General features: G+C 34.6%; 2 protein-coding genes across 2 annotated transcripts; both read left to right on the top strand.

Moving 5' to 3' along the window:
* The first annotated feature begins 450 nt into the window (after positions 1-450).
* LOC133817874 (protein SPIRAL1-like 3) lies at positions 451-1,907 on the top strand. The gene is made up of 3 exons (XM_062250497.1): positions 451-690; positions 924-1,189; positions 1,603-1,907. The coding sequence occupies exons 2-3, from the start codon at positions 932-934 to the stop codon at positions 1,681-1,683; spliced, it is 339 nt and encodes a 112-aa protein (XP_062106481.1). The 5' UTR covers positions 451-690; positions 924-931; the 3' UTR covers positions 1,684-1,907.
* Positions 1,908-4,692: 2,785 nt separating this feature from the next.
* LOC133814305 (uncharacterized) lies at positions 4,693-5,295 on the top strand. The gene has a single exon (XM_062247286.1). It carries the CDS (start codon positions 4,693-4,695, stop codon positions 5,293-5,295), a length of 603 nt encoding a protein of 200 aa, XP_062103270.1.
* Positions 5,296-20,821: the final 15,526 nt, after the last annotated feature.

Raw genomic sequence — 20,821 nt, 5'->3', positions numbered from 1 at the left:
GAAAAAGTAGGTGACTAAAAAAATATACATTATTTGGTTAGAGAGAACTTTTCTAACTTATCAATCATGTAGAATTATTATTTTGTTTTCTATTTAAAATCCAATAATACCCTAATACTAAAAGTCTTATTTTCTTTCATTTTTCCTTACCAAACACCCAAAAAAAACCATTTTCATTTTATTTTCTTGTTCTAATAAAACAAAGCCTTGTCTTTTCACACCAAATTTGTTTGTTGATCAATGTATAGAGCATAGAGAATAGAGTAGGCGTGGAACCACCAAAGCATTACAACTCAAACCCACGTGAATCCCATAACTCAGTTGTCTGTGACAGCCAAACTTGAGTCCGACTGTTTAATTAGCCTAACCCAATCCAATATACTACTAATAATGCCAGCTCAAACTTCACCATATTAATGTCACTAAACACTAAACACAAACCTCTCTTTCTCTGCATCACATATTTATTCTTTTTTATATACTTTCTTGACAAATGTTATTCTTATTAATTGTCTACGTATGAGTCATACCATACATTATCTTTTTATTTATTTATATTAAACTTATATTTGAATCTTCACATTAAAGCTTTGTTTGGCTGTACAAGTAGTATCTACTTCCCAACAATCTCTGCTATTCTGCTTCAAGCTTCAAACTTGGTCCCAAGAGGAGGAGCAGAACCAGAAGAAGGTCAGTACAGCTCTTCTTTTTCTTTTGATAAAATCTCTACTACAAGACACAACATTGCTTCTCCTTTTTTTTTTCTTTCAATTATCTGTTAACAGTTGAAAAATGTTGTATACCTTTGAAAAGGATCGTTCTTTTACTTGTTTCGTTGTGATTGTAATGTAATTATGTAATGTTCTTATTTATGAAATTGAAAGTTGAAAGAAACCTTAGGCTGATATGATGATGGCTGGCAGGGTTAAGAATGGGCCGGGGAGTCAGTGCTGGTGGAGGACAGAGTTCTTTGGGCTATCTATTTGGAAGTGGAGAGACTCCTAAAAAAGCCCAAACTTCTCAAAACCCAGACCCAGTTACAGTCACAAACACTGTTTCTCCTCAAAAACCTGTGGTTGTTGCTTCAAAGCCTAAGATAATTGACAAGGAGATCCCAGCAGGAATTCATGGCAACCCTACCAACAATTATTTTAGAGCTGATGGCCAGAACTGTGGAAATTTTATAACAGTAAATTCCCCTCTCAATGTTTATTTTCTTTAACTATTGGAATTATTATTATTCATATATTTGTTTTATATTATGAAGTATGTGATAAAGGTGATAATAAGATTGACACATACCCAACAACAAAAAATAGTACAAGTTCATTTTCAAAACTTTATATATTAGCTTGATAGTGATCTTTGAAAGAGTTGGTTTCTTGATGCATTGGATGCTTTTACCGTATAATGACAATATGACAACGGACAACTATAGTTGCTATAAGTTGAATGGACTTGTACATTAGTACATATGCTGTCCTTTACAGTTGGGTTACTGTCATGAGTTTATTTTTTTTCCTTCTATATATATATGGTAATTTTCCCCCTAATTATTACCTGGTTTCTCAAATATTGATTGTAATAATGTTTGTGGTGTAGGATCGGCCATCTACCAAGGTTCATGCTGCTCCAGGAGGTGGATCATCTTTGGGTTACCTCTTTGGTGGGGTTGGGAACTAAGATCATCTCCTTCCTTCATATGAACCCATCAATAATTTGTTACTGGCAACATATTACACATATTTTAGAAACCATTTCTAAAAAGATCTTACTTGTTTGGATCAGTGATCTTTATTTGTACAATGGCCTTTTGTGGATTCTTGTGCTTGGAAATTGCATGGATACTCTTGGATGAATCTGTATATCTTGTACGTTGTGGGATTATTAATGTCTGTTTTGCCTCATCTTCTTGCCCAATAATTCTTGCATTCATTTTTTGAACGTAAACGGATTCATTTTCACAAAAAATTACTTTTGGTTTTCTTTTCTTCTTCTTCTTCTTATTATCTTTTACATTAGGTGTGGAAAAAAACACCCACAAAAAACTATTAAAAGAAAACCTACAGCGAACCATTGATAGGGCCAGGATTGGAGCTATAGATAGGTAAGGTAAGGGAACCTTGCCCCACAAATTTTGAGGAATAAAAAAATTATGTCGTATTTTTTTTATATATAAAATTTCTTAATTTTCTTCAAAAATCATATATTTGACCCTCCTCAATTTTGTTTTGCATTTTGATCCCCACTAAGAATTTTCTCTGTCATCTTCAGAGGATAGGAGCTTGAAATTAGGGGTGTACACAATTTTGTTTGATACGGTTTAGAAATTTTTTGAAACCAAGCCGCTCATGCGGTTTTTTCAAAATGAAAAACCAAACCAAACCATGAATAAATGGTTTGGTGTGGTTTGGTTTGGTTTTAAGCATATAATTAAATTATTAAAATTTTAAACTTTTTTTATTATAAAATAATTAAGTAAATAATTGTATATAAATAATAATAATAATTTTATCTTTATTTTTAAGACTATAAAAGTCTACAAAAAGCTTATTGTCTTTGTTGTTGTAAGTGTAAGTATTTTGAATCATTTTATAGAAGTGAGAAAAAGAAATGTTTACTTTCTAAACAATATGGAGACTTTGCATTTCTCTTTTTTTAGTTTTGGAAACTTGTGCATGTATTAAATACTACTAAAAACATATCCTAAACAATTAAATTGTTTGGCTTGGATGGTTTGGTAGAAAAAATTACGGTCCAGTCCGGTTTAATTGGTTTTAAAAAATTAGAAATCGTGATCAAACCATTAAAATTGAGTGGTCCGGTTAAACCGAACCATCGAAAACAATTTCACCGATCACGATTTTTGGCGGTTTGGTACGGTACAGTTTGGTTCCAAACCACGGTTTGCGGTTTATATGAACACTCCTACTTAAAATTGCCAAAATAGGTGGACAATTGTTATTTTTATTTTCAACTTTTAGGTCCATTATCATTTTGCTTGCAAAAACAATAAGAAAATACATATTTGGAGCAAAATAAAACTCAAGCCAAGTCCATTTCTAAGCAAAAAGAAACACCCTACAAAAGAGAGCAAGAGCAAGAAACAACTCAACTTTCTATTCACTATGAGTATTTATAGCTCGCTATTAAAATAAAGCTAAATGATGAATTGGTAACTCAGGCAGATCAAAGTCACCTCTTGGAGTTAACTTTGGCCTTTACAATATCTAGCGTGAATGGCTTGTATTGTTTTAGATCACTGAATACTTATCGAATGGAAATTCTCCTGTAGTCTCAAATTTAGATTTGTCATGTGCCGAATTATGTTTGGCTTTGTTATATGACAGTTATATATGACTTTGTTATGTTAAGCCATATATTAAGTGTAATGATATGTGCACTTAAAATATACAAACAAATATTACACACAGTGATGTGGCAGTTTAGTCCAATCAATCATATTTATTAAAATTGGGACCCACAGTTTTAAAAAGCAATAACACGTCACTGTATGTGTAATATTTAAGTGCATATTTTGGGTGTACATATCATTACTCATATAATTATTGTAATACCTTTTTAATTATTGTATTAGCAATGTATCTCATTAGTGCTTAGCTATGTAATGACATGTGTCTGTATTATATTTATTTCTAAAATGTACTACTCTTGCTGTATAATGAATAGTACCGGCCTCATATTCATTTAGTTGTTTTGGCATTTCTATTTTATTTTATTTCCTTTCATGTATCAAGAGCCACTAAAGGCTTGGCAGCCATTTTTTTTTTCCGGGAATTTCTCCAGACCAGCTCCACAAAAAAAATTAAATAAATAAATAAAAAATCCTCATAGTTCAATAAATAAATAAACATATCTCTCTTTATTTCCTTTAATCTTCCTTCTATCATTCAATAAATAAATAAACATATCTCTCTTTATTTCCTTTAATCTTCCTTCTATCATTCTTCCAAATGTCCAGATGCCAATCGTTCTCTTTCCTATTGGTTCAATTTTGACTACTGTCTTGGGATATCTCACCATCTACAGGTATTTACTCAACAATTTTTTTTCCTTATTTTCTTCTTATCATTTCTATTACTATCTTTCCTATTCTCATTTTCTCTTTTCCATTATTTAGCTATTCCCTACCCATTGCCACATTCACCAAACACAATCTTCCTCTAAACCCCAGTCGAAAAAAAAAATACACACACAATACCCCATATATCCTCCTCTACTATTCAGATCCTTCTTCATCCCTTCTCTCAGTTCTTCTCTATCAATTACAGATTAAAAACACAAGACAATCATGTCAAAGTCCCATGACATACCCAATCCGACCACAATCCATGACTCGTATTCATACACCTGCAACCCACTCATAAACAACAACAGCTAAATCCTCTTTCTCCTCACATAATATCAAGAATAGACAGAGTTAGTTGCTGAGTTGTCTTGAGTTAGTTAGGGAAGTTTGTCAAATTGTTAGTGAGTTAGTTAGAAACAATTAGTGCCAGGTTGTATCTTGCTGTACAGAGATGCTATATAAAGCTCTCTTTATTCTGTAATTCATTTTTTTTCATCAATCAATACACAGAGATTTTCATTCTTTCTACATTGTTTAGCTAAAATGGTATCAGCGCCAATCTCTGTGTAAATTTCATTCTCATTCCTTTGATCTTCATCTCCATGGCTCGCGGTGAAGGTGTTCAGACTCGAAGCTCCTCAGAGACTTCCAATCAATTTTCTGCTCTGGATCCTGGTGGCCGATCGTTTTCCGATGATGCTAGGAATCCATATTTCCTATCCAACAGTGATTATCCTGGAGCTAGTTTAGTTCCCAAAATTCTAACTGGTTGTGAAAACTATAGCTCGTGGCGTCGAGCAATGACAGTCGCATTGATCGCAAGAAACAAGCTCAGATTTGTTAATGGCAAACTTCTAGCACCTGATGAAGACGATGATGACTTTGAGCTATGGAATCGGTGTAAGAGCACAGTGATATCCTGGATTCTTCATGCGGTATCAAATGAAATAGCTGAGAGCATCATGTATATGGAGAGTGCTACAACAATCTGGACAAATCTTGAAGAGCGATTCAATCAGAAGAATGATCCTCGAGTTTTTGAAGCGATCAAAACCAAGCAGTCTCTTGCACAAGGATCAAGTAGTGTTACTAACTATTTCACTCGTCTCAAGTCCCTATGGGATCTTATTCAAGAGTATCGACCACAACCAGCTTGCACTTGTGGTGCTATGAAGATCATCCAAGAATATCACGACGAGGATTGAGTTCTTGAATTCTTGGTTGGTTTGAATGAGTCCTATAATGGAACTCGGTCACAAATTCTGATGCAAGATCCACTTCCTAATATCAACAAGGCATATGCGTCTGTTATTCAAGAAGAAAGACAGAGGTGCTTAACCAATGCTCTAAGTTATCTCCCTCCTTCTGATGCTGCTAAATCCACCTCTGAATCCAATTCTGGACAATTTGCTGGAAGTGTTCAACCATTTCGACCTAAAATGGTGTGTAATCACTGTGGTATTACTAGTCACACCATATCCAAATGTTACAGGCTACATGGATATCCTCCAGGACACAAACTGTATGGGAAATTTCCTAACCGAAATGCTCATCCTGCTGGACACAATAACATGAAGCCTTCTGCAGCAAATGTTGAAACTAATTCAAATAGGAATGAGAATCATAATGGAGATGCTATTAAGGGAGATCAAGATCTGGTTTCAAGTTTATCATCTGTGCAGTGTCAAAGACTTATGGCATTGTTGTCTCAAAGAGCACTAGATGCACCATCCACTTCTTCAAAAGAGGCACCTCTAGTCTCTCATTTTTCTGGTAAGGATCTGCCTATTTCAAATTCTCAATGGATCATTGATACAGGTGCTACGCACCATGTTTGTTTTGACATTTCCTTATTTCATAATACATATGTTGATAGCTCTATCACTTATGTAAGATTGCCACATGGTGGTAGTGCCAAAGTAAAAGGTATTGGTACAGTAAATCTTTCCCCTAGTCTATCCCTTAATGATGTCCTTTATGTTCCAACCTTTCAGCATAATCTGTTATCTGTGACTGCACTAACAGAATCTGGTGTTTATTCATTTTTCTTTCATTCTAAACACTGTGATATCCAGGACAATTTGAAGAAGCAAATGATTGGGACAGGTGAAAAGATTGGAAAGCTTTATTACTTCCATTCTGATTCTTCAAAAACTGTACCTTTTACCTTTTCAATTTCTGATTCCAAAATAACCTTAGAAACTGTTTGGCACTATAGAATGGGCCATCCTGCTTGTATCAAAAATCATTCATTGAATAAAACTTTACAATTTTACAATGATTCTTCCCCGAACTTTCATTGTTCCGTGTGTCACTATGCAAAACAAAAAAGATTACCATTCATATCTCATCACAACATTGCTGCTCATTCATTTGATCTCATTCATATTGATATATGGGGGCCTTTTAACACTCTTACCCTTGCTGGTTGTAAATATTTTATCACCATAGTTGATGATCATTCTAGATACACTTGGGTTTATTTCATCAAAACCAAATCTGAGGCACAAACAACTATTCCTAAGTTTTTATAGCTTATGAAAACTCAATATGGTGTTCACATTAAAGGGGTTAGGTCATATAATGCCAAAGAATTACAATTTCCTGATCTGTTTAGTTCCTTAGGCATTATACATTACCATTCCTGTGTCCAAAGGCCACAACAGAATTCAGTAGTAGAGAGAAAACATCAACACTTACTCAATGTTGCTAGGGCCCTGCTTTTTCAATCCTACATACCTCTAGCTTATTGGGATGAGTGTGTTAGCACTGCTGCTTACCTAATCAATAGGACCCCAGCACCTAATCTGAAATTTAAGACACCTTTTGAGATTCTACAATCCAAAGTGCCTGCTTATGATCATTTGAAAGCCTTTGGGTGCCTTGCTTATGCTTCCACATTACTCACCTCTAGGTCTAAGTTTTCACCAAGAGCAGCTCCTTGTGTTTTCCTGGGATACCCTATTGGTATGAAAGCCTACAAACTTTTAGATCTCAATACCAACAAACTTTTTTATTCCAGGGATGTTACCTTCCATGAGACTATATTTCCCTTTGTTAATTCTGCAACATTACCTCCTCAGCATCAAAAATTTTTCTCTTTACCTGATTCATCTTCCACTGCTTCAGATTCTTCTCTACATTTTTCATCTAACCATGACACCAACTCAGATTCTTCTCAACATTCAGCTAGACTTGTTAGACACACTGCCAAACCATCATATTTGAATGATTATCATTGTTTTTTATCCACTAATAGTCTCTCTATTGCTTCTCAGGACAACATGCCAGTCACTGCACATCCCTTATACCAGGTGCTTGATTATTCAAAGCTTTCTCCCAAGTTTCGAGCTGTGGTTCTTTCCATTTCTAGCCTACAAGAACCTACCTGTTTTCAACAGGCCCAAGGTATTCCTGTCTGGGATAATACTATGGATTCAGAAATAGAGGCTCTAGAAAACAATCAGACCTGGGATGTTGTTCCTCTTCCACCAGACCAACATGTTATTGGGTGCAAGTGGGTCTACAAAATCAAATACCATGTTGATGGTTCTGTAGAAAGACACCAAGCCAGGCTTGTTGCCAAAGGATACAGTCAAAAAGAAGGAGTAGACTACCCAGATACTTTTGCACCAGTTGCTAAGCTTGTTACAATCAAGTTGGTTTTGGCCTTGGCAGCAATTCATGGATGGTTTTTGCATCAACTCGATGTTAATAATGCATTTCTTCATGGGGATCTTCATGAAGATGTGTATATGACTCTACCTCCAGGGTATAGTCCTAAGGGGGAGACACCATTACCACATAATGCAGTATGCAAACTCAAGAAATCCCTTTATGGGTTAAAGCAAGCTTCCAGGCAGTGGTTTGAAAAATTTTCCACTACTCTGTTGGACGAAGGATTCTCTCATTCTGCCACTTATCACTCCAAGTTCATAAGACATTCTTTAACAAGTTTTATCATCTTACTTGTTTATCTTGATGATGTTATACTAGTGAGCAACAACATCACAGAACTGGAGGTCCTAAAAACCAGGTTACATAACAAGTTTAAGCTTAAAAATCTTGGAGATTTAAAGTACTTTCTTGGTTTAGAAGTGGCAAGGTCTAATAAAGGAATTTTTGTGTCTCAAAGAGCTTATGCTCTTCAGTTACTTAAGGACCTTGGTTACCTTGGATGCAAACCAGTTAGTACACCTATGGAGCCAAATCTAAAGTTGTCATAGGATGAAAATGACAAGCTTGCTGATCCTACACTGTACATAAAGATGATTGGTAAGCTACAATACCTCACAATTACAAGGCCTGACATAGCATACTCAGTTAATAAACTGAGTCAATTTCTAGCTATGCCCAAATCCAAACACTTTCAGGCTGCCCAAAGAGTTCTTCAATATGTAAAGTCCACTCCTGGACAAGGAAGTTTTCTTCCTGCGGCATCAAAGATTCAACTAAGGGCCTATACAGATGCAGATTGGGCTGCTTGTGTAGACACTAGAAGATCTACAACTGGGTTTTGTATATTTCTTGGTAGTTCAGTCATATCTTGGAAGAGTAAGAAGCAACAAACGATTTCTAGATCTTCTGCTGAAGCAGAATACAGGGCAATGGCAAATACCACTAGTGAACTGGTTTGGTTGCTCTCTTTACTTAAGGAATTAAGGGTTGAACACAAAGGGCCAGCCATAATGTACTGTGACAACAAAGCTGCTCAACATATAGCAACCAATCCTGTTTTCCACAAAAGGACAAAACATATTGAAATAAACTGTCATTTGGTTAGAGAAAAGGTACAGCAAGGAGTTATAAAAACTGCCCATGTTTCTACAAAAGAACAACTTGCAGACATTCTAACAAATGCTCTATTTCCTAATCAATTAAGGGCACTCAAAGACAAGATTGGATTGGTAAACATATACCATCCATCTTGAGGGGGAGTATCAAGAATAGACAGAGTTAGTTGCTGAGTTGTCTTGAGTTAGTTAGGGAAGTTTGTCAAATTGTTAGTGAGTTAGTTAGAAACAGTTAGTGCCAGGTTGTATCTTGTTGTACAGAGATGCTATATAAAGCTCTCTTTATTCTGTAATTCATTTTTTTCATCAATCAATACACCGAGATTTTCATTCTTTCTTCTCTCTTTTCTTTCTGTATTGTTTAGCTAAAACATAAACTTACCAAGATGAACCCAACAAACATCTTCCTCCCCTCACTACATATCACCATCTCTTTTCGTTCCCCACCCTTGCTCAAGGTCTCCTTCATTCTCTCCAGAGTCATCTCCAACTTGCCTTCAAAAACTCAATTCCTTCAATTTATTAAAGATCAAAATTATACAGAAATTCTCTCCAACTCAACTTTATTTTCATCTTCATTTTAAAGAATTACACTATCCACCTTCAATAATAATAAAGGCAACACTATTCATATAAAACCAATAAAATAATACCTAAAATACCTTTAATAGTTTTGTTTTAATACATAAATATATATCCTTTTATATAATATTATATATTTTAATTATTTAATTTTATAATTATAAGTCTGTTTTAGATTTTATTTTTAGATTTATATTATAGTAATAAACTAGATTAATATCTATATCTATATATATTATATAAAGGAGAGCTTCAAGAAAATGATGTGTCACTCTAATATTGTTCTAAAACACTCTATCTATTTTATCTTTTAATCTAATTTTTATTCATTTTATAGATATAATAATATAGTAATTTAAAAAATGTAATTAGTAACATATTTTTTAAATTTAAATAAGATATTTACAATATATTATTATTTACTTTATCTATTTTATACGTTTAAAAAACTAAAATTGCTCCGAATCAATTTATTTATTTTCTCATTTAATCTAATTTTTTATTCATTTTATAGATTATAATAATATAGTAATTAAAAAATGTAAGTAGTTACATATTTTTTAAATATAAATAAGATATCTACAAGATATTATTATTTACTCTATTTATTTTACACGTTTAAAAAAATAAAATTGCTCCAAAGTACTTTATTTATTTTCTCTTTTAATCTAATTTTTTATTCATTTTATAAATTATAATAATATAGTAATTTAAAAAAAATGTACCATACATGTTTAAAAAAATATATGCAGTTACATGTTTTTTAAATTTAAATAAGATATTTACAAGATATTATTATTTACTCTATTTATTTTACACATTTACAAAAATGTAGTAATAATAAAAAAAAAACGTAACTACTAATTACGTCTATATATAAATCAATACATTCAAAATATATATTTTATAAATTAATGTAGTAATGTATTTTACGTAAATGTTGTTTTATTTTAGATATGTGTTTTAAAAAATGTAGTTTAAAAATAGTATCTATCTATAAATAAAAAAAACATAAAAAGTTATTAATTAATTCTTAAATATCTAACTTTAAAAAAAATTAAAAAACAAAAAGGTAAAAAATTTCAATCTATGTATTATACAAATGAGAGCTTAAAGGAGATGACGTGTCACTCTAAAATTACTCTAAAACACTATCTATTTTCTCTTTTAATATAATTTTTTTATTCAATTTATAGATTATAATAATATAGTAATTTAAGAAAAAAAAGTACAAGTAGTTACATATCTATATCTATATATTATATAAATGAGAGCTTTAAGGAGATGGTGTGTTACTATAAAATTGTTCTAAAATACTCTATCTATTTTTTCCTTTAATCTAATTTTTTATTCATTTTACAGCTTATAATAATATAGTAATTTAAGAAAAAAATACAAGTAGTTACATATCTATATCTATATATTATATAAATGAGAGCTTTAAAGAGATGGTGTGTCACTATAAAATTGTTCTAAAATACTCTATCTATTTTTTCCTTTAATCTAATTTTTTATTCATTTTACAGCTTATAATAATTTAGTAATTTAAGAAAAAAATACAAGTAGTTACATATCTATATCTATATATTATATAAATGAGAGATTTAAGGAGATGGTGTGTCACTATAAAATTATTCTAAAATACTCTATCTATTTTTTCCTTTAATCTAATTTTTTATTCATTTTACAACATATAATAATATATAGTAATTTTAAAAAAAATGTAAGTGGTTACATATTTTTTAAATTTAAATAAGATATTTTTAATTACTCTATCTATTTTACACATTTAAAAAACTAAAATTGTTCCAAAGCACTTTATCTATTTTATCATTTCATCTAATTTTTTTTATTAATTTTATAGATTACAATAATATAGTAATTCAAAAAAAATATAAGTAGTGTTATCCCCATTTCCTGCCGTGGGCCCAGGACGGTGGTCTAGGCCCATGGTCTGGGCGTTCGAATGTGGGCCCGGGCCAAGTTCGCTTGGTACCGGATTAACCAAGGGGCCCGGCCCTAGTGCGATTCTGGGCCCGGACGGTGTCCGGGATGATGATCCAGGATAGTTGTCCGGGAGTCGCACAGAGCTCGGAATCCCATTGAAGTATATATAAAACGGTCCGGGCCCGTGGTAAACGAAGAGGGACAAAGGTAAACGAACCTGAATCAGGTCCTCCCTGTTTGCAGGGAAAAGCATCTGTGACCCTGAAGCCGCCCCACGACGCGTGGGGGTTGTCCCCACTTTTCACCTGCGGAAAAGGCCACCTCGGGATTGCACGTCACTGTTTCAGACCTGCACTGACAAGTACTCTGACTGCCTTTGTCCCCTGAATCTGCCTCGTAACTCGAAGTGCCCAGACCCAAAAGCACCGTTTTGTCGGGCGAAGCATAGCTCTTGGGCCACTTTATTGGGCCTTAATTAGTCTTGAATTTATGTATGTTTTATCTTTTATATTGGGCTTCCACCAGAGAAGCCAAGAGTATCCATATCTCTGATGGGCCCGGGTTATACCCGGCTCAGACCCAGTGTTCCCATGAGTCTATAAATACAGGCTATAGAACACTGGAAAAAGGACCTCTCTTCGACTAGTATACAGTTACTCTGCCAAAACATAGAGAGAAACTCCATTGTAAAAGACTTTCTAAGCTCTAATATAACTGACTCGTGGACTAAGGCTCATTAACGCCCCAACCACGTAAAAACCTTGTGTTGATCTTCTATATTTCATATATTTAGTCTTAGCTAATATTCATTAGCGTGGTTTCCGAAAATCTCAGTAAACAAGTAGTTACATGTTTTTTAAAATTTAAATAAGATATTTACAAGATATTATTATTTACTCTATCTATTTTACACGTTTAAAAAACTAAAATTACTCCAAAACACTCTATTTATTTTCTCCATTAATTTAATTTTTTTATTCATTTTATATAGATTATAATAATGTAGTAATTAAAAAAAAATGTACCATACTCGTTATAAAAAATATGTAGTTACATGTTTTTTCAATTTAAATAAAATATTTTACAATATATTATTATTTACTCTATCTATTTTACACGTTTTAAAAATGTAGTAATAATAAAAACGATATTAATAATTGTATTTTTCTCTCATTTGATATTTTTTCAAGCTTGTGACCAAACGATATTACTAATGTTATTGTTTGGATTTGTGATTTGTTTTCACTATAGTAAATAAATGTTTTTAGAATGTAACTTAGTGGACATTCCAGCAGCAACAAAAGATGCAGAGGTTGATGTGAAGCACAAAAAATATTTTTTAGAAACAAGGAACATATTATGAATTAAAAAATATATAATTATGACAATTGATCTTAATATTGTTTGTTAGCTTAATTTTTTCACATCTCTTGCTTTTCAAGTGCTATTATACATTCTATTAATTTCTTGAAAGGAGAGAGAAACAAACAATTGATTAATTAGATACTTTTTATACAATTTTACTATTAGAGCATAACTTAAAAAAATGAAGGAATTACAAAAGATATAAATTTCTCACTCACATTATACAAATTATAAAATTAATCAAACAAATGTAGAATTACGTTAAATATATATAGTTGAATTACAAAATATATAAATTCAAATTATAATATTTATCAAACAAATATAAAAATGACCTTAAATATATATTTAAAATTATTATAAAAAAATTATGCGAAAGCAAGTATATTTTCTAATATATATATGATGTGACATTCTAAAATTTCTCCAAAGCACCCTTTCTATTTTCTTATTTTTTCACATTTTTTAATTTGAATTCAAATTTGATCAGATATTTAATTACGACATCTGTTTAATTAAATTATAAATATAAATAACTGTGAACTTTTCTCATTTTTTATTTCACTTTTCTAATTTATGGCTATTAATTAATTAATGAAAAAACTCTATCTATTTTTTTTATCATTTTTATTTTAATAATAATAATAATAGATGTCAATGTTGAATATCTATATATAATAATAAATAAATAATCTGTCTATTTGAATTTTTAACCTTTTGACAAAACAAGAGATCCAACTGTTAATTTTTAACAATAAATGATTCAACGGGTAATCAACCTTTTGACAAAACTCAAGGTCTACAAGTTAATTTAAAAAAAAAAGAGTCCAAACAGGTAATCGGCTAAAATACAAAGTTAAAAATGGTGTGAACCATTATAGAAAACATAAATTATATAGATAATTACATATATTTTGTTACACCCAGATTTCGAGCATGAGAAGTTGTGATCCTGAAATCTAGGCTCGTTATGTGTAAGCTCGAAATAGACACGGTCGCCGCACGTCCTTTCAGTTAAACCGTTTCTGTAAACAGTGACCTCGCAGGGGCAAAGGGGTATGTGGCCTCGAAAATGCCCCGAGCTTGTAAATAGCATGGTGTGACACTTGGATATATCCATGAACCATCTCTTGCCTTCCAGACTGGTTTGAGCTCGAAGTGTGTGAGTGCGAATGTAATGACATCATCAATATCTATTTGTTCCGAGCATAGGCAGGGTTAGGCAACGAGCTCGTGATCGACTGATGGTCTCGGCGAGTTCATGATCGACTGCTAGTCTCAGAGATTTGATGAATCTCGTAGTTGAGTTAATCAGTTATATGTGAACATATTTATTGTTGTACAATCCCAATGTTTAAGGAATATTATTTAATCTGTTATCCAATCCCACTTTTTATGGGACGTTTCCGTGTATGAAGGAAATAATGCATTAAATAGCATTATATTAATTGATTCACAGAATATCTTCCTGAGATATGTGGGAATGAGTTCTGCAACCTTCTCTATAAATAGAGAAGGAAGCACCATTTGTAAAGGAGCGAAAAACTGATTTCTGGAGAGAAAACTCTGGGCAACTATTCTCTGAAAAGTTTCCAGAAAACTCCTAAGTTCTAATAACATAGACTCGTGGACTAGGAAGATTTAATTGCCGAACCACGTAAAAATCCACTTGTGTTCATCTTTGTTCATTTCCTCTGATATTTTCTTGTTTAATCGCTCTCCTATTTAAGTTGACGAAAAACGACGTCAACAGTTTGGTGCTTTCATTGAGAGTCATTAAATAGTACGTGCGTGAATCTATTTAGTTAGAAAGCCTCTCGAATTAGCAATGGCTACAAATGATCCTAATATCCCTGAGGAGGAGATCCTAAATGAAGAAGAGTACCCTCGGCGCCTTGGAAAGTAGCCTATGGTGGATTCTGACCTCGATGAGAGGAGTGGTTCATCTGACTCTCGGGGACCACCTGCCCCTAGGGACGACGAAGACATGTACTACAATCCTGAGAGATATGTCCCGATCGTGGAACTCGAAAATTGTGAACTACGTAAGCAGTTGGCAGAAGCTAAAAAATGCAACGAAGAGCTAGCCAAACTAGCTGTTGAGGCGCAGGCGGCTCAAGCCCCACCTTCGTAAGGCACCTAGGCTCCGCCTCCGCGGGACGCTCATGTTCCACCCCATAGGCCTCGGGGACGACCGCGTAAAAACGCGACCATCGGGAGAGCTGGGCAACCTTCGCCACCAGCGGAGCAGCCTATCCCACTAAGACCCCAGAGGGGTAACCGGGCTGAAGGTCCTACCAACCCGACTGTAGAGGCACCAGCCAGAGTAGGGAATAATCGAGCCCCCTCAGAGGCTCGGACCTGAAATCCTGGTACCGCGCAGAATGTTACAGAACCCGATCAAGCAAATTCAGGGCCTTCTAGGCCCCGTAATGGATGGCAGCCACCATCGCCAATAAGACACCCACCATCGCCAATAAGGAACCCCTCACCAGTTCGGAGGAATGCACAACCGACCCATGGTGATAGGGAGAGGCGAGCTGGGTGAAGGCATGGGAATGGGGAAACTACTAGGGGGCATAGGGGTCCCCATCCCACGAGAAGCCAAGTATCTCGATCTCAAACGGTTGAGACAAGGGGATCAGCAAAAAATTCATCTCGTAATAATCGTGCAACGAGCCATGTCAACGAAGGCTCGGGTGACACTAGGTCGGTGAGTAATACGACCAAGAACCTAGGAACACTAGAAATCGAGGAAATCGCCCAGATTTATGGGAACATCTAAACCACAATGGGGGGCAGGATAATCCCCCGAATCCAGAACTGAGAGATCATCTCAACTGGCGCAAGCACCCCGCGTCGAGGCGTGGAACTGGAGTTGTAATCAAAGATAACCAGTTCCTGCTGATTCAGGCCAAACCCCCCATAGATCCAATCCAAGAAAGGATTGAGCAGTTGGAAAGAGCATTTAGGCTCTTGCAAAACGAAAGAGGCTGGGAACCGGATGAAGAGTTCGATGAGGAACTCGAGCCCTTTGCCTTGCATAATTCTAGGACCCCGTTTTCTCAAGGATTCATAATTCCTCATGTCCTGCCATTCGATGGAAATTCGGATCCATACAGTCACTTAAGTACGTTCAACAAAATAATGCAAGCCAGTAATGTGGGCTACGAGCTCAGGTGCATGCTATTCCCAACCTCGCTCATGGGACCAGCAAAAAATTGGTTTGAAAAATATAAAAGACATTTGATTGATTCTTGGGATCAGTTATCACGAGATTTCAAGAAACAATTCAAGGCAATGGTCGACATTAGGCCCGAGGCATCTGCCTTGACCAATGTCCGACAGCAGCCAAATGAGTCACTAAAAGGTTATCTCACCAGATTTAACTTGGAAGTCTCTCGAGCTCATGACGTCGACAATAGTGGCCATTTAGTGGCTGTTCGAGCTGGAGTAATGCTTGGAAGCCTTCTTTGGGAAGATTTACCAAGGAAACCTGTAAGGTCCTTAACCGAGATCAATCGACGAGCTCAGAGGTTTGTTAATGTAGAAGAGGCAAGGTTAGCATTGAATATGACTTCTCATCCCATAACTACAACAACAAACACAAACTCTGCCTCGACCTCGGCGGATCCTACGACCTCAAAACCCCCCGGGGACAACCCTTCTAAAAGAAAGAAGAATGAAGGGAATAACCCCGAGGCGGATGGGGGAAAGAAGAAAAAAGGGGAAAGATACTTCTCCGTATACAAAGTGTATACTGAGCTCAATGAGTCTTGGGAGAATATCTACCTGGCTAATGAAAACCAGGTCCCTTTCAGACGACCTGACCCCATGAGAAACCAAAAGGCGAAAAGAGACTCCAACAAGTATTGTAGATTCCACAGAGATGTCGGACATACAACCGAAGAATGCAGGCAATTAAAAGATGAGATCGAAGGTCTGATCTCAAGAGGATATTTCAGGCAGTATGTAAGAAATCAAAACCCCAATCAGGATTCCACTGCCCAGAGGACAGCAGTTGCACCGCCTGCCCAGAACAACAACTCCCGAGCATGGGAAGATGAACGACCCCCTCCAATTGATGGAGAAGATGTCATAACCATCTCGGGGGGGACCCCATATTGCAGGATCGGGCAGGAATGCCCAGAAAAGATATGTGAATATGGACCCAAAACGGGTATGTTTTAAAAATTTATACTCGCAAGCGCACGAATCGTATATGGAATATAGTGTTCGTGTAAGCACGAGATCGAACCCAAATGAGTTGTCTAAAATAAAAAATAAAACTATTTTAAATCAAAATTAATAAATTCTAACCTAGTTCCAAAGATTGATGAGGTTTAATGTCATGAATATAAAATAAAAGATTTAAAATAAAGCTATTTAAGAGAATAAAAATAACTCAATAAGGATTTTAAAATAAGTGGTAAAAGGAAAGATTATTAAGATACTAGAATCCACAAAATGTAAGTTTAATAATATTTATTAGTATATTGATTACCAAGTTTTAGTGATAGTTAAAATAAATCAAACTATCATTTTCCAAATAGATTTATAATTTTAAACACAAATTACTTCTAAAAATATAGGATTTTTCTTCACTTTTCAAAAATTATAATTTCAAAGTATTTAATGTGAATCAACCTAATGAAACAACAAAAAATCAAATAACATTATTTATAAGGCAAAACATAATATTTTTGTTCTAAGCATGGATGTGTACAATTTAATGACACATCTTACACAAAGAATATTATGTTTTTGCAAAATGAAGAACAAAGTGCATATTATCTAACAATCCAAAATATGAGATATTAAAGATGAAAGACATATATGAAGAAGAAAAATCCATAAACTTTGTTGCATTACAAGGGAAATCAACATACAACATAAATATTATCTAGTTACAAGTTGCTTCATCGTGATCTTAATAACTTTTTGAAAAAGATTAGAAGCACATAACTAGAGTAGAAATTACAAAATAAATGACATACATACTTGAAAATGCTCCTGAAAAACCCAAAATGGAAGAGAGAAAATGGTAACCCCAAAAATTAAGCACCCCCAAAAATGGTCTTGAAATTCCATATTTATAGCCAAAATGAGATTATTAAAATAATCAATTTAAATTAATTAAATTGATTAGATTAATTAAATAAAATAAATATGGTATGTAGAGGTAAATTATAGGGTGTAATGATGATGTTGTGGTGAAAAATGTGTAGAAAAATGGGTAAAAAGTTGGCATTTTGGACATAGGGGACATTGTGGGCTCAAGATGATAGTTGGTGGTTGGGCAGGCGGCTGTGTCGTGTCTTGGGCTGGGGTGGCAGGTGGTTTCGGCTGGGTTTGTTTACTGGGCCGAATGGCTGGGGGAGGATGAGTGCAGATGTGAGGTGAAGGAAGGATGGAATTGAGCCTTGGGTTGGGGCAAACGGGCTGGCCTGGTGGACTCCTGGACTGCTGGGTTTGCTGAAGGGAGGCAGGCGAGCTGGAGGAGTGCATCTGCAAGAGGCGTGGGCCTGACTTTGCTGGGCCAAGCGGCTGAGAAGAGGCATGGGCCTGAGCATGGTTGGAGGTAGCTGGAAGGCTGATTGAGCCTCCTTTGTTTTACTTCATTTCTTTTATTTCTTTTCAAATCTACCACTTTCCTTTTCATTCATTTTTTTTTCTGAATTTTCACACATCAAATTGCCACAAAATTTCTGCAAAATTATCATAAATTAAATTAAAACAAATATTTTCATTAATAAAATATACAACATAAATCTCATGAAAATATTTATTAAAACTTAATTTACTTTGACATTTAAGTTAAAAAAACAACATTTTTACTTTTAATCTAATAACACTAATTTCAAATAATTAAACTACAACATATTATAATAAAATATCTATAAAAACATGTAAAATCCTAAAAATGTCAATAAAACTAATAAATTAAAAATTACTTAAAATCTTAATAAGTTACTTAAAAACTCAAAGACTAAGCAACAATTAGCATAAAAAATGTGGTAAAATAACTCTATTTTGTAGAGTTATAAGTGAATGAGCTGAAAACTGGTGATGAGTCTCCCTACGAACCTGAACCCAAAGCTCCAAAACAACAAAGGGTTGAATCTCAACCCATAACTTTTACTGAGGATGACGCGTCTCATGTACAGTTCCCTCATAATGACTCGTTGGTCATCACCCTTTAGCTCACGAACAAGAGGGTGCACCGAGTACTAATTGACAATGGGAGCTCGGTGAATATCCTCTACAAAGCCACTCTAGAAAAGATGGAACTCGCGCTTCGCGACCTAAAGGCCTGTGTAAAGACGTTGTACGACTTTTTAGGAGAAGGGATTGGCTGCATGGGATCCATCGAACTCCCTGTAACCTTGGGAGACTACCCAGTCTCGATAACCAAGATGATGGAGTTTATTGTAGTGGATCTCCCATCGGCCTACAATGTGCTGCACGGGAGACCCACCCTAGTAGGGCTGGGGGCAGTTTTTGTTAGGAAAATATAAATTGCCTCAATGGAAATGGTAAGAAAATGTTACAACTCTATGCAAAATATTACAATAGACAAGGTTGATTAAATAAAGTGTTACAACTCTATAACTGAAAATACAAATAAAATAAAGGAAATGAAGAAGATGATGAAGAAGAAGAGAATAGTAAAATACAACTCTAAGCAAAAGGTTACAAATAAAGTAAAGTGTTTGAAACAAAGGAAAATAAAAGATTACAACTCTTGAACAAGAAATAAAAGAAAAAGAACAAGAGGATAAGAAGAAAACAATACAATAGAAAGAAGAACTGAAATACAAGAAACTCTCACTTACACAACCTAAGTGAAGAGGGTTGGGGATCACCAACTTGAACAAGGTTTAAAACCTTTGTCCAAAAGCTTATTTCCCCCTAACTCAAGCACTAAGGGATCTCTCTCAGATATTGGAAAAGCTTTATGGAATTATCAAGCCTCAAGGTGTTTCGAGCCAAGTGCTCTTATGGATAGAAATGTTGTGTCTTTCAAGTGAGCTATAGGCTCCTATTTATAGAGTTTAGAGACACCCTTTGAATTTCAAATTCCACAAACCCCCATGGTTGTTACCAATGTTTAATTGGATTAATATGGAATTAAAAAAGAGATTTGGGAGTTATTTGTGTTTTTTGAGCCGTTCAACAAAGATTGAAAAAACTGAAAATTGGTCAGTTTTTGGCCTGTGGCCGCGGCCAGAGACATTAGTGGCCGCAGCCACTGGTCTCTGTCCCACAGGCCGTGGCCACCAACATTCAGTGGCCGCGGCCACCGACCAATTTCAGCACTTAAAATTGTGTTGTTTTTCCAAACGGTTCCAAACCCTCCCAAATTATTTTGTAACTCCCAAAAACACATTATTGGGGTTAAAATCATATCTCTAACAGCCATATCACATATGGATTTATGAAATTCATCTCAATATTGTGTAACAACAATTTTACACAATAAAGGGTAATATTTGGAAGTTACAAATTTGTAACACCAAATATGTTACATTATTTGGATATATCTCATATATCTAAATATTGTAACTCTCTATTATATGTTACAATATGTGACACACTTTGTCACATTTATTTAATCTAAACATTATATTGTAATATAATATAATATTACATTATATTATAAAATAATATAACAGTTTCATCTATAAGGCATTTGGCCATCAAGTTCTTGACTTCTAGTGGCATCGGGACTCTAAAAGGGGACCAGCTTGCAGGGAGGGAATGCTATAACATTTCTGTTAAAGGGAAAAGACAAAAAAGTGCACAAGCACTTGTTGTAATTCAGAATAAGGATGGGACAATCTTCGAGATAGACGAAGAAATTGATCTTAGAGTAGAAGAGAGGGCTGACCTCAAGCCGCTAGAACAACTCGAAGAGGTCAAGCTCGAAGAAGTTGAACCCTCGAAAACTGTGAAGGTAGGGAAAAATCTTTCAGAAGAAACAAAGCAGCAATTAATTTGCTTCTTGAGGAAGAACCAGGATGGTTTTGCATGGTCGCATTCA

The sequence above is a fragment of the Humulus lupulus genome, chromosome 2 (assembly GCF_963169125.1).
Source record: "Humulus lupulus chromosome 2, drHumLupu1.1, whole genome shotgun sequence".
In the NCBI taxonomy this organism is placed as follows: Eukaryota; Viridiplantae; Streptophyta; class Magnoliopsida; order Rosales; family Cannabaceae; genus Humulus; species Humulus lupulus.
The sequence above is the reverse complement of the archived record's forward strand: the minus strand, read 5'-3'. Positions and strand labels throughout refer to the sequence as shown.